Here is a 22,072-nt window from a genome sequence, read left to right on the forward strand (position 1 = left end):
TCAGTGTGCCGTCAGCGCGGGTGGGGAGCTGTTCCCGAGGCCCATCTCCGAAAGGCTTTTTCAGCACTCCTGATGTCTCGGGAGCGAGTTGCTGTTTGTTCCAAGCAGAGAGATGCCGGCTGTGAGCTGGAGGAGAGTGAATTCTGCTCCCTTAATGGAGTTGTGAAGGGGCTCCCACATCTCCAGGAGGGACCAGCAGCCGGGATTACACACTTGCCTGGGGCACAAGAAGCCACTTGTCACGAGCAGGGGGATGGCACCTGTGAGCCTGCAGGGAGTGAAGACGTGGAGAGTGGATTGCGCACCAGTGATGGGAGTGTGAGGGAGCCCCTGGGTCCCCAGGGCACATCAGCAACCGCCAATGGACACAAAATGATCCTCATGAGATTCCTGGGTGAGTGCAGGGCCAGCCCTGTGGCCTCTGGGGAGGGGACGGTGTCACCTGCCAAGGACAGGGCTGGCAGGTGTGGGGCTGTTTCAAAATGTCTGGAAGAGGCCTCGTGCTCTGCTCGGCCCCATCAGTGGCTGCAGCCAAGAGCCCCAGCTGCCCCCAAGGCTGTGCAGTTCTGCAGCTGCAGCCTGTCCCCAGCCCTGTGTCCCTGGCTGTCCCCAGCCCTGTGTCCCTGCCTGTGTGCCAGGCTCTTGGCTCCCTGGCTGCCAGCTGAGTGAGGGGCACACTGGCTGAGGGCTCCCTCCTGTGCTCCCTGGGCATTGGGGGAGCAGATTGGAGGGCCGCCTCTGGTTCTCCCAGCCAGCAGCTCTTTCCTGCTGCAGGCAAGTGGTTCAGGTGCCATCCCGTGCTCACCTCGGTGCTGATCGTGCTCCTCGTGTCCCTGGTGCTGGCTTTGGTGGTGGCCTTGGCTGTGCAGTCAGGTAAGGGAGGGGCAGCAGCCTGGGCCCAGCCCCTCGGGGCAGAGCGGGCTCCCTGCTCCCTGCACAGGGGAATCCTCAGAGCTTCTCCTCTTCCCCCTCCAGCACCACAGCTTCCGGTTCCACCTGCGGCTCCCCAGGGTGTTCTGGGCTGTCCCTCCGGCTGGGTTGGCTACAACGGGCTCTGCTACTACTTGTCAAGGGATGCCGGCACCTGGGAGCAGGCTCAGGAACGGTGCTCCGAGCTCGGGGCCTCCCTGGCCGTTGTCAAGGATGAGGAGGCCATGGTGAGTGAGGGGCTGCGGGCGGTGTGGGGCGGCTGAGGGGAGCCTGGGGGTGCTCCTGGGCCGGGCTGGGTGCTGGCAGGGCTGGGGGTGCAGCCCCGTCCCGGGGCCTTGCAGGGAAGGAGCCCCGGGCACGTGTCCCCCCGAGGGGCCGGGGCAGCTCCCACTCCTCTCTCCTGGGCAGGGTTTGCTCTCCCGCCTCCGCGGGAACGTCGATTACTGGCTCGGGCTGCGCAGGCGGGGCCAGCGCCTGCACTGGGGGGACGGCAGCGACTTCAGCTCCTGGTGAGTGCCGGGGAGCCGGGCAGGGCACGGGGGGACAGGGGCACAAGGTGTTCCCCTGGCAACCAGCGCTGCCTCTGCTCCTCCTTGCAGGCATCCTGTCCTTGGCGATTCCGAGTGTGTGTGCCTGGCTGACAGTGCATTCGGGACTCACAACTGCTCAGATGAGCGGCCGTATCTGTGCAGCAAGGCCCGAGCTCCCCTGTGACAGGGGCTGGAGAAAGGACCTTCTCCACGCTGGGCAGTCCCAGCTTCCCCTCTTAGCCCGGCACAGGGCTGTCCTTCCTCAGGTGCCCCCTGTGCCCTGCACTCACTCTCAGGGTCACCTCAGTGCCTGTTCCTCCCCACTGCCGAGGCCGGGCGGGGTGTGGAGAGGAAAAGTCTCTGCAATCCATCCTGCTCCCTGGAGTGAGGGGCTTTCAGCATTACAGAACAAGGTCAAATGGGAAATCCGAATTGCCTTGGGCTCTTGGAAATTATCACAAACTGGCCTGAAGGTGAGACTTTTGGACTGTCCTTGGAAAAGGAAGAATAGCTGACCAGTTCTGAGAAGAAATCCTGTATTTGTCATCAGGCACCTGACTGTAAAGAATGCTGTCTCGGGTGCTGCCTCTCTCGGTCTCAGATTTGGAGCAAGAGCCTGAGCTGCTGCTTGGGGAAGGGAATTGGCTGCTACCACCATAACCCAGCCCAGACCTGCTGCTTCTACAGTGGTGTGAGTCTGATCTTGTGAGAGTAGCCACTGCACTTGGACTTTATTACCACCTACCTCAATAAAATAAGGACCTTTCCCCCGTGTTTGGGTACCTGGGGTCCTGAGCTCACTCCTCCTGCCGTGATGGAGCAGTGTTGCCACTGTCCCGGCCCCGCTGCTTCTCCAACGCTGCTCCGAGTATTTTCTGCATTGTACCCCCACAGCCTCTGCCTGCCCAAACATCTTGCAAGTGACACAGAATGAACAGAATGCTCAAAATTAAAAAGCTTTCGCCTCTTCTTTCACATCCTGCTGATCTGTCTGTGCTTCATTTACCCAGCAGCCATGTCTTGTCCCAGGTCTCTCCCTGTGTTGCTCAGCTGCTGGAGCCAGTGAGATCTGTGTTCTCAGGTAAATTCACCCCCATGCTCTGTAAAATGTTCGAGGTGGGTCCTGCCAGGCCAGCCTGGGCACTGTAGGACTGCAGCAGGTTTGCCACCAGGTTCATGTCCACATCCACGGGTGCCAGCTCAGCATCCTCAGCTCCACAATCAGGGCCAGCCCTCCCAGATGTGGCTGCTTCACCAGAACTTGCCTGCAGCGAGTAAAAAGAGAAAGGTTTATCAAATTGCATGAGTAAGTTTAAGGGCAAAAAAAAAAGGCGAGCCACAAGAGAAAAGAAACAATTCTGCAGCCAACCAAGTCCAGTACATTCTAGAGTCTTGACAGACAAGAATTCAGCCCCCAAATGCTCATGCCAGCTAAAAATTTCCACTGTCCATTACCCAGATTAAGTTCCAGGAGAATGACAGAAAGTGTTGCTCAGTTATGGGTCAGCTTCCTACGGGAGCAAACTACTCCAGAAGTCACAAGTCAAGCTGCAGCTGCTTGCCCTACTACTAAATCAGAGAAATGAAACTAAGTCCTGGAAAAGATGTGCCAATTCAAAGCTTAGGTAAGCTTTAGTTTGAAGGAAGTGTATTATAGTGCAGGTACAGCACACTGTGCTTGCATGTGGGAAGGTTCTGATCACATTACTCAGAATGGCCACTTCCAGCACATTTCCTGGTTGGAAATTCCTGCTACAAACCTGAGCTCCAGGCATACTCACCCCTCTATTTTGGGTGGTGAAGCTTTTCCCAACGTTGGTCTGTGCCAGCTCGCGGTCCATCTCATTCATGTACGCCTTGAGACTGCCCACGAGCTCCTCAGGAGACTCCTCCTGCTCCTGCCTTTGATTCCCTCTGAGATCCAGGTCTTCATCATCCCCATCTGAGAAATCAAACTCCTCCTCTTCATCCAGGTCATCAGAATCCAGCTCCTCCGAGTCTGCCCCTGGTATTATTTTGTGTCAGTACCACATCAAAGAAATCAGGTCAGGGATTAGTTTCAAATAAAGAAGCAATCTCACCTAAAATTCTGTCCAGTGCTTTCGTAAAAGAATCCACGTCAAAGGTAACTTGGGAATCATCAGATGACCTGAAAAATAAAAATATTTTTTAATAAATAAAGCTTTTATGCTTGCATAAGCCTGACTCAGGCACAAGCCTTATTGATTTCTCTTGAGCCAGGACCAAAGTTGGGACATTTGAACTTTAGAAGTCCTCAGAAGTTTGAAGCCTGTATGGACTAGATCTGAAACAGTGAGTGGAAGAATTCTTGGCATTAAAAGAGAAAATTTTTGAAGACCACAAAATCAACCTGAGGGAGAAAGAGCTGCAGCTCAGCTTCCAGTACTTGAACCTGCACCAGTGTCAGAGTGTTACTCAGCTCATTTAAAGCAAGGACATATTCACTGCTGTGGGTTTGCTTCAGGCCCCTGCTCAGCAGAACACCTTCAGACTCTGATTCTCTGCATCACAGAATCACCCACAGGGCTGCAGCAGAGTGCAATATTCTACACCAGCGCCCAAAGTCAAAGTGCTGCTACCATGGCATTTCTGCTCCTTCGTGCGTGGAGACTTTGGACATAAAAGCCTTCATGCTCTCAGCAACTGTTTCCAAGTCATGGTTTTGCTCTTCCTCCTTTGTGGAAGGAAGGGACTCATTTCTTGTCTCCTTCAGCATCTGATCCAGGGCATCTGGTGTAAGATCCAGCCAGCTGTCATCTGAAAGAACACAGGACAGATCTGTCATTCTGCACAAGCCTGCTGCCCCACAGGGCCCAGAGCTGCTGACTGACAGGACTGTAACCATTCTGCAGCTCATTTTGGCAGTTAAGTTTTTGTGCTGCTCCTGGGTCACACACGGCATAAGGCAGAGAGAGGCCGAGAAGAAGGGAGATTTAATTTCACTACTTTAAAACTCTGCTTTGCAGAGCTCAAACTAAGAGATACCATTGTAGTCACTGAGAATCCTTTGGCCACTAAGTGGAAGAAGAAAGGCTTACTCTAAATTGGGAGAGCCAATCCAGTATTTAGTCTTAATGAAGGTTGGACTGGCTCTCCCTTCCCAGCTGTCAACATTGCCCCTCTGCCCCCACAAATAATCATTTGTAATAGGAATAATTCCCTCCATCCAGCTCACCATCCTCTGGAGGAAGACAAGCTGCTTCTCTCTCAAATTCCTTCAAATCAATGGATGTTGTCTGTAGTAGTGCCAGGATTTCATCACCTGGGCTCACGTCGACAGAGCTAGAATAAAAAAAAATCAATTTACTGAAATGGATTCAATGGGATCACATGCTCTGCATTCAGGTTTTCACTCCAATTCTTCATTTTTTCCTTCTGTGGTAACACATCCAAAAGGGAAATGAATCTGGGGGAAGCACCGGAGTACTACACAGAGTATTGGCCAGAACAGGTCACAGTCAGTCTCTGTAATTCCCAGCTGATGGCTCCAAAGCCCATTTGTCATGGCTCTTTTTCTTTTCATTTATCTTGCCTTGGTCAATATTAAGATTGCCAGATCCCAAACAGCACAGACTGGAAACTCAAGAAACTAACAGTCAAGATACTATGAGCTGGCAAAGGCTCAGATGTTTTTGGAGTGATTTATTTTTGGGATTTGATCTTTCAGAGAAATCTACAGCCTTGAGTAAAGGAGACAGATTACTCTGGACTTATTATTCACTGGGACAGCTTTTAAATGAAACTTTTATACACTTTCTACAGTCAACCAAGCAGACAATGCTTTTCAGTCACCTCTTAACCCACTTGGAAGAGCTCAGCATTTCACAAACCGAAATCAAGAGCTACTCAAGCAAGAACTACTCCTAGTGGAATTAGTACTTGTATGTCCTGGCCACAGCACCCATGTTAAATGCATGATGGAGAAAAGGGTTCAGGTTTTTTGGAACAAGGATTTTAAAGGTTAAGTTAAAGAATATGTAGGCAGAGTATATGATACTCATGAATTTCAAGCAGCTCTGACCTTTCTGGCTCAGCAACAGATTGCTGGAAGTGATCTTCTGCCATATGCAGCAGTTCCAGGTACTTTGCAGATCCTTCCATTTCTCCCTATTGAATGCAAGGCACAGGCATGAATCCAAACAATTCTCCCTGCCCTTCCTCTTCACAGTCAGGATTCCTAAGGATGACTGTTTGTCACACAGAAATGCTGAGAGAACCCAAACAAGTAAAACCTCTTGGCCATGTACACTTGGAACTGAATACAGCCAAGGGGCATTCCTATATTTGAAGTATATTAAAGGATATTAATCTAAGAACTTCAGTAGAGTTGTCCAATTTTATAACCCTCAAACAAGTAGTCAATTGATGTCCTGTTTATTAACTTCAAATAAGTAGCCAAAGGCATCTTAAAAAAAACACCACAAAACTTCACCCAAACCTCCATAACTCACAAAAACCACACATATAAAAACTACACTTGCATGGGCTCAAATAGGTCTATGGTGTTATGTATGGATCTTGAAGAATATTGAATTCTCGAGGCGTGGAAATGAAATGTAAAGCAGTGAGATCAGTTACACCTCACACAGTCATAGGATGGTTTTCTTCATTCAAGTGTATTTCTCCCCTTTCTTTAGATGAATGAATCAATCCCCAAATCTTGCTTTTTCCTTTTTCATTTCCAAAATAAATTATCTCAAAGGGGAACAAACTGCACATGTCCCCTTGAAAGACATGGATTCATTTTGCATAGAGATAAGGACTCAAGTCTTGCCCTGCTGCAACTCCTGACACAAGTTCAAGAACTAAAATGTACTTTCCCTGGGATGTTTGAAAGCCATAGACACTCTGCTTCACCTTGAAATAATCCTTTTCCTTCAAGCTCCTGAGGAATCTCTCCCACAGAGGACCACTTAATACATTTCTCTTGGCATCAGGAGCTGCTTTACTGCTCTTGGAGCACAGAATTTCAAAGCCATGGGCCTGTATATAAAAGATACAACAAGAAGAGGTTCTCAGGGTGTGATGGACTTTGCCCGCATTTTTCTGGACAACTTCCAGACAAACATAAACCATGGCCACACATAAAGCAAGTACAAAATGCATCAAAAGCCATTACCAGTTTCATGCCCAGCTCGTAGGCTCTGTACTGGGGGTGGGAAGGGGCGGGCAGGGTGTATCCACTGCGTCTGTCTGGAACAAACTGCTGCTGCACCAGCTGTGCATATAAACACCGAGTGAAAGTCACCTGGAACAGCCAGAGCAGAGAAAAACACTCCCTGCAGCCTGATTGTGCTGGGGACAGGCATCCACCTCCACCAGGCTCACTAAAGTGTGCCTGCAGGCACCCATAGTACAGGCAATACCCGAGACTGCATTCAAAATGTATCTTAGATTTATCTGATACATTGCTTGCCAGGCTTTACAAGGCTTGCTCCAAATTGAAATCCCCAAACAAATATAAACTTTTGTCAGTCTAAAGACATTAGGAAAAATCCTCGATAGTCTGTATTTGCATCAACAAGGTGTATTTTCAATTAAAATTAGATTTGATTAAAAGTTGAGATTTTGGACGCAGTTTAGAAGTCCGAAATTTGACTCTAAAGCTTCTTTTCAGGAGTCTAGTGGTACAACTCTATAACAAAATGTATCAGATACAATAGTGCTTGGACCGTGCTCATAAAACACTTTATAGAAGTTTTCACAGAGCTGTGAGAGCACAGCTGAGAAGGTGAAAACCTTGGAGTGAAGCACTGGCCAGGAGCAGCTCCTCACGCTGGCTGGCAGTGTTGTCTAACTGCTCTGAACACATGAGGAGATCAATTCACTCAGCAGACATTCCAGCAGAGGAACTATTATCACAACCTCTGGTTTCAGAAACAATTCTCTCATGATCAGCCCCTTGAAAGTCCAGCCACATGGACCCAGAGAATCTGTTAATGTAATAACCTGGAAATTCATCCCTAGAGCCAGAAGGGAAAAAAAACCTAACAGAAAACTGACAGTATTAAGTTAAAGCTATGTGTTTATACCATTGGCCACAGAACCGTTGTCAGCTACAGAAGGGAATTAAGTGACAAGGCTTTAGAGAGCACTCCCCAGGGCCATCCCAGGCTTCAGAGGGCACTCCCCAGGGCCATCCCAGGCTTCAGAGGGCACTCACCAGGGCCATCACACGCTGCTCGGCAGGGAAGACTCTGAAGGGGCGCCGGCAGGCCCGTAAATCCCCCGGGTCCCGCAGGTAGAAGGCCTGGACTGCCGCAGCCACCAGGGACGGGCGCTGCCTCAGCACGGCCACGATTCCGGCCGGGAGGGAGCAGCGGGCTCGGTGCAGCGAGGCCGGGATCTTCTCGGGGTACCTGAGCAGCAGCAGAGTGCAGGAAAGGTACTGCAACTTAAACCCTCCTTCTCTATTGTGAGGCCTGTTTTCACTTTAACATTTACCTGTATCGTGGGCCAGAAGATTATTCTGGAGTTAAACCTTGGCCAATCTAATGCCCAGAATGTCTGCTTCTAGAATACATTTATATAAATGTACATGGCCAATAAAATTAAATCCCCCACGTGAGTGAGTCCCTGTGAACTTAACCAACAGATCCAGCTATGCAGTATTCTTTGCCATACTGTGTCAAAGTTATGCTATCAAATCCTTACAAAAAATAAACTACAGGGCTGAAAACAGCTGTGACAAGTTGAAGTTCTGACAATTCTGCTGGTTCTACATTTGAGGTCAAATCCTCTTTTTCCTCCTGCACAGGGCTCCTGAAAGATCACAGAACTTTCAGATTTTTCAGTATTAGAGAGATGATGTGAAGGAGGAGTAACTCTGGACATTGTCAGGTGTGGAATTACAGCAGTGACCCAGTTTTGACTCCCCCAGATCACAGCCTACAGGACACTGATCCCCCTCTTTCCAAGAGGGCCACGGAAAAACCTCCAGCTGCTGGTGTCTGAAAAGGAACCAACTTTATCCCATCTGTTGGGGAAACGTTTAAAGCCCAGAGAGCACAGGACCAAAGGCCACAGTGTCAGAGGACTCAAATAAAGCCCCACACACCCATGGATGCGTTTGTCCACCGCAGCTCTGATGGGCTCTGCAGCCAGGAACTCCTCGGAGCGGGTGGATAACAGCGCCAGCGCCTCTGGGATGGTGGGACAGGCAGCACAGAGGTCCCAGTCCTGCTCCCAAGTCTCTGCCAGAGGAAGGATGTGCAGCTCTCCTTTGTAAAAGAACACCTGGCAGACAGGAATGCTCTCATCAGACAGGGTAAGTAGGAGAAGTCACACACAGAGCGATGGAAAATTTCATTTCATGTACAAAGGCCTTTGTTTAAACACAGAGAATATAAAGTGCAAATAGAGAACCAATACAGGAAGCAGCACAAGGTTTTCTAAGAAGTTATTTGAGATGCCAGAGACCACGATCCAACCAGTAAAACCCCTCTATTTTAACTGCAACAAGTTTTGTCAAATATCTGTTTCCTTTGTAACAGTAACACCAAGTTTCTCTTCAACTAGAGAAGTGCTTCAGGAGAATCAGCATAACCTAACTGCTTAAAAACGTAATAGAAATTAAAAAGCATTATTTCAGGTGCTACAGGTGACCTCTGCTGGTTCCTGATCCTAAGAGAAAAGCCCTGAATGCAATGTTATCAATTCCCTCACTCTGTCTGTTCCCTCAAATAAAGGGAAAATATCAGCTGATAGTCCAGGTACACGTGTGCCATCAATTTTTGTGTTCTGTTCCATGGCTTTAAAGAACCTTGGAGTGGGGGAAAAATAATTAAACCATTTTTTGCTAATGACCAAGTTAATTATTTCCATTTTAATCTATTGCCAGTGACGTGACTACCAGCAACCATCCATATCCAGGTGAAGGTGTCTGCTCATTATTTCACCTATACCAGACAAAGCCTGTGTCCTTATAGAGACAGCAGCACTCCAGCCCTGAGCATTCCCTACTCTGCTGAGGGCAGCAAATCCTCTTGCCTAAACACTCCAGAATACAGTAAAAATAAAAAAATTCAAGTGGTTCCAGCAGAGCTAGAATGTTCAGGTGGATACAGGAGTGCTCCTGAAGGGAGCAACAGTAAGGGACAGACAGCACTCTGGATTTTCAGAGGCAGTCAAACCACTTGGCTAGAGGTGCAAGAGAAAACCCCAGCTGCTCCATAAAAGGCCACTGTGCCCCCTTGCCAACTGTACAGAAGTTTTACTCACCCTGTTTTCACTGTTCTCAGGATTCAGCCACTTTGGGAGAAAATCAGCTGCTTCTATCAAGAGAAACTCTCCATCATTGTCATCAATCCTGGCCAAGGAGAAATTGGTTTCTCAGCAGGAAAAGCCTTGCACAGCGCAACAACACACTTCTAATCCATGTCTGCTGGGGTTTTTTAATATTCATAGAACCACAAAAGGCTTAGGTTAGAAGGGACCTCAAAGATCATCTGGTTCCAACCACCCTGCCAATAGGCAGGCACACCTTCCACTAGCACAGGCTGCTCCAAGCTCCATCCAACCTGGCCTTGGACACTTCAAACGTGTCTGGGATGGGAAAACTCCTCCAAGGATGGGGAATATTGAGACAGGACCTTCAGAGCACAGGCACTGCCCCATGGCACCCCTCCCAAAAAAGCACCTCAGCAGGACCCGCCTTACGTGGCTGCCAGCCCCGGGAACTCCCTGGTGATCTCCCGGAGCAGGTACACGATGAACCACTCATCCTCCACGTTATCCCCGAACACGGTGGTGCCGCCGATGTGCGCCGGGGTCTGGCCTGGGCGGGGCAGGGAGAGGAGAGGCGGCTCAGCAACCCCGTGCCCGGACACGGATCGTCCGCACGGGGCGCGGGGTCTCCCTCACCGGGGAAATTCCAGAGCCTGCGGACAAAACCTTGTGTCCTGTGCTCTGGGGTGACCCGGCTGCAGCGGGGAGGTGGCACCGGGTGCCTCCCTGGGGGCCCTTCCAGCCTGACCCGGCTGTGACACGGAGAGTCTGTGGGGCCGCCGGGTGCCCCTCACACACCCTGGGCCTCCCTCACACGGTCCCGCCGGGTGCCCCTCACACACCCTGGGCCTCCCTCACACGGTCCCGCCGGGTGCCCCTCACACACCCTGGGCCTCCCTCACACGGTCCCGCCGGGTGCCCCTCACACACCCTGGGCCTCCCTCACACGGTCCCGCCGGGTGCCCCTCACACACCCTGGGCCTCCCTCACACGGTCCCGCCGGGTGCCCCTCACACACCCTGGGCCTCCCTCACACGGTCCCGCCGGGTGCCCCTCACACACCCTGGGCCTCCCTCACACGGTCCCGCCGGGTGCCCCTCACACACCCTGGGCCTCCCTCACACGGTCCCGCCGGGTGCCCCTCACACACCCTGGGCCTCCCTCACACGGTCCCGCCGGGTGCCCCTGACGCCTTCGGTTCCTGCCCGCCGGATCCCCCTCACACGCTCCTGGTTCCTGCCCGCCGCGTACCCCTCACACGCTCCCGGGATCCCGGCCGCCGGGTGCCCCTCAAGCCCTCGGCCTTCCTCACACGATCCCGCCGGATCCCCCTCACGCGCTCCCGGTTCCTGCCCACCGGGTGCCCCTCACGCGTCCCCTCGGAGCGCTCCCCCCGCCGTGCCTCCCGGCCCGCTCCCGGCCCGCTCCCGGCTCACCGCGGCGCGGCACGTAGCGCAGGCGGAACGGCTGCCGGTGCCACACGTAGGAGGCCAGGAGCGGGGCGAAGCGCACCAGGGCCAGCTCCGCGCAGCGCCGCAGCAGCTCCTCGCCGCCCGGGCCCTCCGCCGCCGCGGCCGCGAACAGGCGGTAGCGCACCGCGTCCTCGGGCAGCGCCGGCCGCCGCAGCGCCTCCATCGCGCCGGGGCCGCGCTCCGCCCCCGCGGGAGGAGCGGCGCGATGGCGGCGGCGGGGCGGCGGCGCTGAGGATGATATCGCGATACGCGCGGAAACCGCTGCAGGCGTGAGTGGCCGCCGCTCCCCCGGGCCCCGGCGCGGCCCCGAGCCCATCGCGGTCCCGGCCCCGGCCCCGGCCCCGGGCCTGCCGCCCGCGCTGCCCCCAGCAGCAGACAGGGCCCCGCGACGGCCCGGTCACCCCCTGTCCCCGCCGGGAGATGGTTCCCGGGGTTCCCGGGATTCCTGAGCACCGCTCCCGGCCAGGCGCCGGTGCGACAGAACGCGATTAAACCCCTGTAACCGGCTTATTACCCCCGACCCAAGAGTTGGGTCACTTCTGACTTACTCGGCTCGTTTACTCTTGGTCTGTTTAATTCAATTTCATTAATCTACAGGAGTAATGGCGTTGTCTCTGCTTTTAGGGAGCCGTAGCCCAATTCACAACATCTTAAGTTTAACTAATTTTGACCCCGACCTTTAACTCGATATTTATCCTGGAGTTAGTTTTGACACCTTAAACCTAGAGTTTTGGCGACAAGAATTAGCTTTGTAGTAGTAATAAATGTGTGCACAGTCCCTGAGAAGAAGGGAAGAAAAACCTATAAAATTTATTGGGAACTCCGTAAATGCTTATTTTCGTAAGTAATGCCAGAAGTTCCGCTTCTGGTTGGTTTTTTTTTTTTTTTTTTTAGACAAGGACTCCCAAAATATGCCTTGAAGCATCACCCACTGCCAGAGCCACGGGCTCAGGTGTGCTCAGCAACACCCACGGCTGAAAACCTCGGCCAGACCTCCAGGTACTTGTCATGACACATCTGGTCCTGCTGTTCTGATACAGCTAGGCTTTGTTTACTGACACACTTGACTTGTCATTGCTTATTCTGGGCTGCTGCCTTTTGTTGTTTTTTTTTTTTTTTTTTTTTTTTTTGGCTGAATGTGTGTGTTCCAGGGAGTCGAGAATCCACAAGGAATCGGATGATCATGGGGATCCGTGGACTGCTAGTCAGGGTTGTGCTGACACCTCCACAGAAGACAGCTCAGTCTTCTCGTGGGGCTATGACGTGAGTAGAACATCATCATCCAAGCCAAATATGGCACAGCACGACACTTGAAATGCCACTGCAAAGACATGTCAGAACAAAAATGATTTGATCTGTCAAAAAATTGTGGTAGTGATTATAGAAAGAACATCTTTTTTACCACTTCTTATCTTTCAGTTCAAAACACATTAGGCTCGTACTATTCTGTTAATTTTCTGCATTTCCACTGAAAATTTTGGAAATGCAAATCATTTAGTGCAGGAGTGTATCTATAAATGCTGTTACTGTGGAACCCCAGCCATGGCTGGATGGCTTTCAGGTACTTGGTGTGAGTTTAGCAAACTTATGCATCCTTGCATATTTCTTAAAATTTAGTAAGCTCCTAAAACATTATTTTCATTTAGAAATGTTTGATTTATTCTCCTTCCACCAAAGTCAAGTGTGCTGTTCCCTTCTGGGAGATGAGATGGAGCTGTTCAGATATAAATTACCTCAGAATTGACCCCATTTTCTATCCACGTGTAACAAAAGACCTGGCCATCCCTCAAGTTCAGTGTTCCCCACCAGTCTGCATTGCTTTTTGTGTTGCTGTTGTTTGTGGACACTGGAAACAACAAATCCTCCATTGCATTAAATTATCAGTGAATTTTATCCTTCCTGTTCTGATTTCTTTAAGTCTTGTAGTTTAATATAATAATATGGATGTTTCAAAATGTTTTATTAGGTTTTTTTTCTGCTGTGTCAATGTAAGCTTTTTATGTGGCTGCCATCCTTTTTAAGAGCAGGCTGCATCATCTCTGGGAGAAAATTATTTAAGGTTAAAATATTTTTATGCAATCCTGCTAAGCTTTAAACAAATAGTTGTGTTTTTCAATTATATTTAAAAAGACCAATTAAAATACCCCTGCAGATGCTGTTCACGAGGTTATTTTCTTTGCTCTCTAGGAATTTGACAAAGCTGCCACACAACAAGTTCAGCAGATGTTCAGGCAAATTGATGAGCTTCTGTATGAGCAGAAGGAACACGTTCATGTGGAGGGACTGCGGGAAGAATGCCACCAGTGGTCCTCCAGCTTTCCTCATCTCAGGTATTTTATTAATGGACTGGTACCTTCTCAACAAGGCTAGGGATGCACACAGTGGCTTTCCAAACAGGTGGCAGGGTGAGTTGATGCAATTGTGTGGTAGATGGAGATAAAAAGATAACTCTGGTGATGTGCCTGCTGTCATTAATAAAGATCCTCTTATCTCACATGTGGTTCCTTGGCAGAGGTTTGTTGCTATCTGTGACTGGCTTGGCCTTAACAGAGTAGAATTCTCTTAGAAAACTGAAAGTGTCCCCAGGAAAACTGCACAGGCTCCCAGGAGAGCTTTTAGGATTTGCTGCTGTTCTTACACCCTTCAGTAATCGTACTGCCCAGGTTTTCTGCTGTATTTACCCTATGGTTTTGCCGTGGCAGGGTGGTGGGGAAGCAGGTGGTGACCCCCACGGATGAAGGGTACGGATGGTACTCGAGTTCCCCCTCGGGCGGTTTGGCTCCCTCAGATGTAAGCTCACCACAGGAAAAGGATTCTGATGAGTAAGTACCAGCAGTGAGCCTGGGTCTTGCTGAGGTGGAAAGGCAGGTTTGTTCTCTGCTTCTTAAAGTGTGCAGCCTTCCTGTTAGGCTGAGTTTTGAACACAGCACACTGGGTTTTTTTTCCTTTTAAACTGAATTTAGTACAATTAAAATAGCAAGAACACGTAGCTGTGCTTTTGCTGACTACAGTGAACTGGCCAGTAAATAGAAATATCTTTGCTGCTGATGATTTCTTAAGAATATGTGTGCACTGTAGCTGGTTTTATTATTAATTATCTGTTAAGTTTTCCTACGCCTTAAAAAATACAAAGCACTATTTTAATACTCCCGGGGCACCCCGGCCGGTGCCGGACCGGGAGCGGCTTCTTGTCGTGTCCCGCCCCTCCCGCCGTTCCCGCCCCTGATCGGGACGTCAGAACGGCCAGAACCCGCTCCGGCCCCACATCGCTTCACTCCCGCGGCACTTTCGGGTCACTCAAGTCCGGAGCGGGGCGGCGGCGGCTCCCGGAGCTCGGAGGCGGCTCCGGCACAGGTGGGACCCGCGGCGGGTTGTGCCCCAGCTCGGGGCTCGCTGCGGGCCGGGGGGGCCGCGGTGAGGGGCAGGGGCCGGTTCCGGCGAGTTCCTTGTGCCGGGTTCCCCCGTGTCCCCCCAGTCGGGACCGCGGAACCGTTCCATCACGTCCTCAGCTCCCGGGGCACCCCGGCCGGTGCCTCAGAGCTGCTCCATCGGTGCCTCAGCTCCCGGGGCATTTCGATCGGTGTCGTACAGGCGGGCTCCATCGGTATCTTAGGTCCCGGGGCTCCGCCATCGGTGCCGCGGGGGGGCTCCGTCGCCAGCCCAGCTCCCGAGGCCATTCCGATCAGTTCTGCACGGGGCGGGGGGCTTCGTCTGTTCCTCAGCTCCCGGGGCACCCCGATCGGTGCCTCAGCTCCCGGGTAGCCCCGAGGCTTCTTCTCGGCGCCGCCTTCCTTCCCTGCCGGGAGCCGCCGGCAGTGCCCGGGCAGGAGCCAAAGCGGCCGTGCCCGCGCTCGGTGTCCCCGGGCTCCGAGCCGCCGGCCCGGGCCAATGCGGGGGACAATGGTGAGCGGCCCGGGGCTGCTGCTGCTGCTGCTGCTGCTGCTGCTTCTTCCCCCCGGGCAGGCGGACTCCGAGCCGCAGCTGTCCCGTCCCCGCTGCAGCCGGCAGCTCGCAGGCGCTGTCCCCGCCTGTCCCGGCACGGAGCTGGGCTGCAGCGGCTGCAGAGCCCCAGGGGCCGGGACAGCTGCGGCCACCGGAGAGCTCCCGAGGCTGCGCTTGTCTCCGCAGGAGCTGCCGCGGCGTCGGCGGAGCGGGGACAGGGCGGGACTGAGCTGGCAGCGCCTTCCTGAGCCTCGGTGTCCCGCAGGGCCGGGACCAGCGGTGACCTCTCCCCGTGTCCCTTTCAGTGTGCCGTCAGCGCGGGTGGGGAGCTGTTCCCGAGGCCCATCTCCGAAAGGCTTTTTCAGCACTCCTGATGTCTCGGGAGCGAGTTGCTGTTTGTTCCAAGCAGAGAGATGCCGGCTGTGAGCTGGAGGAGAGTGAATTCTGCTCCCTTAATGGAGTTGTGAAGGGGTCCCACATCTCCAGGAGGGACCAGCAGCCGGGATTACACACTTGCCTGGGGCACAAGAAGCCACTTGTCACGAGCAGGGGGATGGCACCTGTGAGCCTGCAGGGAGTGAAGACGTGGAGAGTGGATTGCGCACCAGTGATGGGAGTGTGAGGGAGCCCCTGGGTCCCCAGGGCACATCAGCAACCGCCAATGGACACAAAATGATCCTCATGAGATTCCTGGGTGAGTGCAGGGCCAGCCCTGTGGCCTCTGGGGAGGGGACGGTGTCACCTGCCAAGGACAGGGCTGGCAGGTGTGGGGCTGTTTCAAAATGTCTGGAAGAGGCCTCGTGCTCTGCTCGGCCCCATCAGTGGCTGCAGCGAAGAGCCCCAGCTGCCCCCAAGGCTGTGCAGTTCTGCAGCTGCAGCCTGTCCCCAGCCCTGTGTCCCTGGCTGTCCCCAGCCCTGTGTCCCTGCCTGTGTGCCAGGCTCTTGGCTCCCTGGCTGCCAGCTGAGTGAGGGGCACACTGGCTGAGGGCTTCCTCCTGTGCTCCCTGGGCATTGGGGGAGCAGATTGGAGGGCCGCCTCTGGTTCTCCCAGCCAGCAGCTCTTTCCTGCTGCAGGCAAGTGGTTCAGGTCCCATCCCGTGCTCACCTTGGTGCTGATCGTGCTCCTCGTGTCCCTGGTGCTGGCTTTGGTGGTGGCCTTGGCTGTGCAGTCAGGTAAGGGAGGGGCAGCAGCCTGGGCCCAGCCCCTCGGGGCAGAGCGGGCTCCCTGCTCCCTGCACAGGGGAATCCTCAGAGCTTCTCCTCTTCCCCCTCCAGCACCACAGCTTCCGGTTCCACCTGCGGCTCTCCAGGGTGTTCTGGGCTGTCCCTCCGGCTGGGTTGGCTACAACGGGCTCTGCTACTACTTGTCAAGGGATGCCGGCACCTGGGAGCAGGCTCAGGAACGGTGCTCCGAGCTCGGGGCCTCCCTGGCCGTTGTCAAGGATGAGGAGGCCATGGTGAGTGAGGGGCTGCGGGCGGTGTGGGGCGGCTGAGGGGAGCCTGGGGGTGCTCCTGGGCCGGGCTGGGTGCTGGCAGGGCTGGGGGTGCAGCCCCGTCCCGGGGCCTTGCAGGGAAGGAGCCCCGGGCACGTGTCCCCCCGAGGGGCCGGGGCAGCTCCCACTCCTCTCTCCTGGGCAGGGTTTGCTCTCCCGCCTCCGCGGGAACGTCGATTACTGGCTCGGGCTGCGCAGGCGGGGCCAGCGCCTGCAGTGGGGGGACGGCAGCGACTTCAGCTCCTGGTGAGTGCCGGGGAGCCGGGCAGGGCACGGGGGGACAGGGGCACAAGGTGTTCCCCTGGTAACCAGCGCTGCCTCTGCTCCTCCTTGCAGGCATCCTGTCCTTGGCGATTCCGAGTGTGTGTGCCTGGCTGACAGTGCATTCGGGACTCACAACTGCTCAAATGAGCGGCCGTATCTGTGCAGCAAGGCCCGAGCTCCCCTGTGACAGGGGCTGGAGAAAGGACCTTCTCCACGCTGGGCAGTCCCAGCTTCCCCTCTTAGCCCGGCACAGGGCTGTCCTTCCTCAGGTGCCCCCCTGTGCCCTGCACTCACTCTCAGGGTCACCTCAGTGCCTGTTCCTCCCCACTGCCGAGGCCGGGCGGGGTGTCGAGAGGAAAAGTCTCTGCAATCCATCCTGCCCCCGGTGGTGCCAGCAGTCCGTGAATTGACCTCATTCCACTCCCGGCTCGACTGGGGGCCACCAGCGCCCCTGCCGGCGGTGCCCGGAACTGCAGCGAAGGGGAAAGGGCCGCGGCCGGGACGGGCTTTGTGTTCTGTTCCTTGGTAACGCCGCACGGGGCTTGTCTGTGCGCTTTGGGATACGTGCTAGTAAAGAACTGTTCTTCCTCTTCTCGTACCTATTCCTGAGAGCCCCTTCGTTTCAAAATTAGAATAATTCGGGGGGAAGGAGTCTACATCTTCCCTTGCAAGGGAGGCTCCTGCCCACCTTAGCAGACAGCCGTCTTTCGAAGGAAAACGACCCCATCCCTCTGTGCCGCTGTGTGGGGAGGAGGGAGGGAGGGAGGGAATCGAGGATCAAGTGGAGTCCAGGAAGGAGAGAAGAGTGTGGGGAAGGTGCATTTTGAGGATTTTGCGTACTTCTCGTTGCCTTGCTCTGATTTGTATGATAAGAAATTCGATTAAAATTCATTTTCCCGGCCCGGGCCTGTTCTGCCCGTGATGGGTGAGAGACCTCTCGCTGCCTTTAGTGAGACCCTCGAGCCTTTCCCGGTGTGCTCTGTTCCCTGCCCAGGGGAGGAGCAGAGGGACAGAGGGTTTTGCTGGCCCCGGGCAGCTGGCCAGGCCCAGGCCACCCCAGGAATCCCGGCCACAATTCCCTCCAGCATTTCCCGGCCCCAGGGCGGGTCCGGCTCCGCGGGCCGGCGGCTCCAGGAGTTCCGAGGGGGCAAAACGGGGCCGAGCGAGAGGAGGCAGGTGCTGCCAGGGGGTGAAATGTCTTTGCTGCGAGCTGGCAGGGAGAGGAGGAGGGAGCAAGTGGAGCAAAGCCAAGGGGAGAGAAAGAGGGACGAGGCCGGAGCGGTGGAAGGCGGCGGGGATGGCCGTGGGGCAGGCGGGCGTTTCGCTTTCCAGCGCTGTGGGGGGAAAGGGAGAACTGTCAAATGGGTCCGGGAGAAGAGGGGAGAAATAGCAGGATATCGTCCACCTTTGACATTCTTCTGAGCTGCCTGAGCTGCAAAGGCAATGGACAGAGTCCGAGCCCCGCCGGCCGCCCGGCACCGCCAGCGCTGCGGTGTGTCGTGCCCCGCCCCGCCCCTGGCAGCAGCAGCAGCAGCCCCTGGGCCCGGTGAGACCCCCAGGAGCGGCTTCCCGGGGGCTGCGGGTCTTCAGCAGCTTCAGCGGCGGCGGGGGGGCCTTTTTTCTTAGCGCGGTTATGTTGGGACAGGAGCCGCCTCTCCTCTGCTCTGCCCTCCGGAGTTTGAGGCGGCTCCAGCATTGCTGGGACCCGCGCTCGGTTTTCCTCAGCTCCCGGGGCACCCCGATCGGTGCCTCAGCTCCCGGGTAGCCCCGAGGCTTCTTCTCGGCGCCGCCTTCCTTCCCTGCCGGGAGCCGCCGGCAGTGCCCGGGCAGGAGCCAAAGCGGCCGTGCCCGCGCTCGGTGTCCCCGGGCTCCGAGCCGCCGGCCCGGGCCAATGCGGGGGACAATGGTGAGCGGCCCGGGGCTGCTGCTGCTGCTGCTGCTGCTTCTTCCCCCCGGGCAGGCGGACTCCGAGCCGCAGCTGTCCCGTCCCCGCTGCAGCCGGCAGCTCGCAGGCGCTGTCCCCGCCTGTCCCGGCACGGAGCTGGGCTGCAGCGGCTGCAGAGCCCCAGGGGCCGGGACAGCTGCGGCCACCGGAGAGCTCCCGGAGGCTGCGCTTGTCTCCGCAGGAGCTGCCGCGGCGTCGGCGGAGCGGGGACAGGGCGGGACTGAGCTGGCAGCGCCTTCCTGAGCCTCGGTGTCCCGCAGGGCCGGGACCGGCGGTGACCTCTCCCCGTGTCCCTTTCAGTGTGCCGTCAGCGCGGGTGGGGAGCTGTTCCCGAGGCCCATCTCCGAAAGGCTTTTTCAGCACTCCTGATGCCTCCGGAGCGAGGGGCTGTTTGTTCCAAGCAGAGAGATGCCGCCTGTGCGCTGGAGGAGAGTGAATTCTGCTCCCTTAATGGAGTTGTGAAGGGGCTCCCACATCTCCAGGAGGGACCAGCAGCCGGGGTTACACACTTGCCTGGGGCACAAGAAGCCACTTGTCACGAGCAGGGGGATGGCACCTGTGAGCCTGCAGGGAGTGAAGATGTGGAGAGTGGATTGTGCACCAGTGATGGGAGTGTGAGGGAGCCCCTGGGTCCCCAGGGCACATCAGCAACCGGCTGTGGGCACAGAAGGAACCTCAGAAGATTCCCGGGTGAGTGCAGGGCCACCCCTGTGGCCTCTGGGGAGGGGACGGTGTCACCTGCCAAGGACAGGGCTGGCAGGTGTGGGGCTGTTTCCCGATGTCTGGAAGAGGCCTCGTGCTCTGCTCGGCCCCATCAGTGGCTGCAACCAAGAGCCCCAGCTGCCCCCAAGGCTGTGCAGTTCTGCAGCTGCAGCCTGTCCCCAGCCCTGTGTCCCTGGCTGTCCCCAGCCCTGTGTCCCTGCCTGTGTGCCAGGCTCTTGGCTCCCTGGCTGCCAGCGGAGTGAGGGGCACACTGGCTGAGGGCTCCCTCCTGTGCTCCCTGGGCATTGGGGGAGCAGATTGGAGGGCCGGCTCTGGTTCTCCCAGCCAGCAGCTCTTTCCTGCTGCAGGCAAGTGGTTCAGGTGCCATCCCGTGCTCACCTCGGTGCTGATCGTGCTCCTCGTGTCCCTGGTGCTGGCTTTGGTGGTGGCCTTGGCTGTGCAGTCAGGTAAGGGAGGGGCAGCAGCCTGGGCCCAGCCCCTCGGGGCAGAGCGGGCTCCCTGCTCCCTGCACAGGGGAATCCTCAGAGCTTCTCCTCTTCCCCCTGCAGCACCACAGCTTCCAGTTCCACCTGCGGCTCCCCAGTGTGTTCTGGGCTGTCCCTCCGGCTGGGTTGGCTACAACGGGCTCTGCTACTACTTGTCAAGGGATGCCGGCACCTGGGAGCAGGCTCAGGAACGGTGCTCCGAGCTCGGGGCCTCCCTGGCCGTTGTCAAGGATGAGGAGGCCACGGTGAGTGAGGGGCTGCGGGCGGTGTGGGGCGGCTGAGGGGAGCCTGGGGGTGCTCCTGGGCCGGGCTGGGTGCTGGCAGGGCTGGGGGTGCAGCCCCATCCCGGGGCCTTGCAGGGAAGGAGCCCCGGGCACGTGTCCCCCCGAGGGGCCGGGGCAGCTCCCACTCCTCTCTCCTGGGCAGGGTTTGCTCTCCCGCCTCCGCGGGAACGTCGATTACTGGCTCGGGCTGCGCAGGCGGGGCCAGCGCCTGCACTGGGGGGACGGCAGCGACTTCAGCTCCTGGTGAGTGCCGGGGAGCCGGGCAGGGCACGGGGGGGACAAGGTGTTCCCCTGGCAACCAGCGCTGCCTCTGCTCCTCCTTGCAGGCATCCTGTCCTTGGCGATTCCGAGTGTGTGTGCCTGGCTGACAGTGCATTCGGGACTCACAACTGCTCAAATGAGCGGCCGTATCTGTGCAGCAAGGCCCGAGCTCCCCTGTGACAGGGGCTGGAGAAAGGACCTTCTCCACGCTGGGCAGTCCCAGCTTCCCCTCTTAGCCCGGCACAGGGCTGTCCTTCCTCAGGTGCCCCCTGTGCCCTGCACTCACTCTCAGGGTCACCTCAGTGCCTGTTCCTCCCCACTGCCGAGGCCGGGCGGGGTGTGGAGAGGAAAAGTCTCTGCAATCCATCCTGCCCCCGGTGCTCCCTGGAGTCTGTGGATCGCCCTCATTCCACACCCGGCTCGACTGGGAGCCACCAGCGCCCCTGCCGGCGGTGCCCGGAACTGCAGCGAAGGGGAAAGGGCCGCGGCCGGGACTGGGTTTGTGTTCTGATTGTTGTTGGTGCCGCACGGGGCTTGTCTGTGCGCTTTGGGATACGTGCTAGTAAAGAACTGTTCTTCCTCTTCTCGTACCTATTCCTGAGAGCCCCTTCGTTTCAAAATTAGAATAATTCGGGGGGAAGGAGTCTACATCTTCCCTTGCAAGGGAGGCTCCTGCCCACCTTAGCAGACAGCCGTCTTTCAAAGGAAAACGACCCCATCCCTCAGTGCCGCTGTGTGGGGAGGAGGGAGGGAGGGAGGGAATCGAGGATCAAGTGGAGTCCAGGAAGGAGAGAAGAGTGTGGGGAAGGTGCATTTTGAGGATTTTGTGTACTTCTCGTTGCCTTGCTCTGATTTGTATGATAAGAAATTCGATTAAAATTCATTTTCCCGGCCCGGGCCTGTTCTGCCCGTGATGGGTGAGAGATCTCTCGCTGCCTTTAGTGAGCCCCTCGAGCCTTTCCCGGTGTGCTCTGTTCCCTGCCCAGGGGAGGAGCAGAGGGACAGAGGGTTTTGCTGGCCCCGGGCAGCTGGCCAGGCCCAGGCCACCCCAGGAATCCCGGCCACAATTCCCTCCAGCATTTCCCGGCCCCAGGGCGGGTCCGGCTCCGCGGGCCGGCGGCTCCAGGAGTTCCGAGGGGGCAAAACGGGGCCGAGTGAGAGGAGGCAGGTGCTGCCAGGGGGTGAAATGTCTTTGCTGCGAGCTGGCAGGGAGAGGAGGAGGGAGCAAGTGGAGCAAAGCCAAGGGGCGAGAAAGAGGGACGAGGCCGGAGCGGCGGAAGGCGGCGGGGATGGCCGTGGGGCAGGCGGGCGTTTTGCTTTCCAGCGCTGTGGGGGGAAAGGGAGAACTGTCAAATGGGTCCGGGAAAAGAGGAGAGAAATAGCAGGTGCTGGATATCGTCCACCTTTGACATTCTTCTGAGCTGCCTGAGCTGCAAAGGCAATGGACAGAGTCCGAGCCCCGCCGGCCGCCCGGCACCGCCAGCGCTGCGGTGTGT

The 22,072-nt window shown here is 56.1% G+C and overlaps 4 protein-coding genes across 4 annotated transcripts; 3 read left to right on the forward strand and 1 right to left on the reverse strand.

Moving 5' to 3' along the window:
• LOC310923740 (uncharacterized protein) lies at positions 1-1,791 on the forward strand (the record flags this gene model as incomplete). Its single annotated transcript, XM_083885661.1, has 5 exons — positions 1-394; positions 775-873; positions 976-1,157; positions 1,339-1,439; positions 1,530-1,791. Coding segments are annotated over 5 exons (891 nt in total), but the record flags the coding sequence as incomplete, so codon positions are not given.
• Positions 1,792-1,967: 176 nt separating this feature from the next.
• On the reverse strand, positions 1,968-11,425 carry LOC310923739 (protein ecdysoneless homolog). Its single transcript, XM_083885660.1, has 13 exons — positions 11,144-11,425; positions 10,140-10,257; positions 9,702-9,789; positions 8,539-8,717; positions 7,645-7,840; positions 6,601-6,729; positions 6,339-6,464; positions 5,503-5,588; positions 4,657-4,763; positions 4,061-4,238; positions 3,542-3,609; positions 3,242-3,465; positions 1,968-2,725 (listed from the first exon to the last, which is right to left on the reverse strand). The coding sequence occupies exons 1-13, from the start codon at positions 11,340-11,342 to the stop codon at positions 2,507-2,509; spliced, it is 1,917 nt and encodes a 638-aa protein (XP_083741786.1). The 5' UTR covers positions 11,343-11,425; the 3' UTR covers positions 1,968-2,506.
• LOC310923736 (uncharacterized protein) lies at positions 11,375-17,115 on the forward strand. The gene is given in 12 exon segments (XM_083885657.1): positions 11,375-11,448; positions 12,074-12,178; positions 12,331-12,442; positions 13,367-13,509; positions 13,882-14,001; positions 14,427-14,533; positions 15,427-15,594; positions 15,597-15,815; positions 16,196-16,294; positions 16,397-16,578; positions 16,760-16,860; positions 16,951-17,115. Coding segments are annotated over 12 exon segments (1,506 nt in total). The 5' UTR covers positions 11,375-11,413; the 3' UTR covers positions 17,066-17,115.
• Positions 17,116-19,119: 2,004 nt separating this feature from the next.
• On the forward strand, positions 19,120-21,147 carry LOC310923735 (uncharacterized protein; the record flags this gene model as incomplete). The annotated part of the gene is made up of 5 exons (XM_083885656.1): positions 19,120-19,513; positions 19,894-19,992; positions 20,095-20,276; positions 20,458-20,558; positions 20,642-21,147. Coding segments are annotated over 5 exons (891 nt in total), but the record flags the coding sequence as incomplete, so codon positions are not given.
• Positions 21,148-22,072: the final 925 nt, after the last annotated feature.

This window comes from Zosterops lateralis (genome assembly GCF_965231275.1).
Source record: "Zosterops lateralis genome assembly, contig: HAP1_HAP1_SCAFFOLD_245, whole genome shotgun sequence".
Lineage (NCBI taxonomy): Eukaryota > Metazoa > Chordata > Aves > Passeriformes > Zosteropidae > Zosterops > Zosterops lateralis.

What these genes read in the sequence shown, in the direction of transcription:
- LOC310923739 (XM_083885660.1), bottom strand. Translation starts at nt 11,342, where the DNA reads ATGGAGGCGCTGCGGCGGCCGGCGCTGCCCGAGGACGCGGTGCGCTAC. An exon ending in TTCCCGGGGCTGGCAGCCAC is followed by an intron (nt 9,790 to 10,139) that starts GTAAGGCGGGTC and finishes CTCCTTGGCCAG; the next exon opens with GATTGATGACAATGATGGAG. An exon ending in GAAGGAGCAGAAATGCCATG is followed by an intron (nt 3,610 to 4,060) that starts GTAGCAGCACTT and finishes TTTATTTTTCAG; the next exon opens with GTCATCTGATGATTCCCAAG.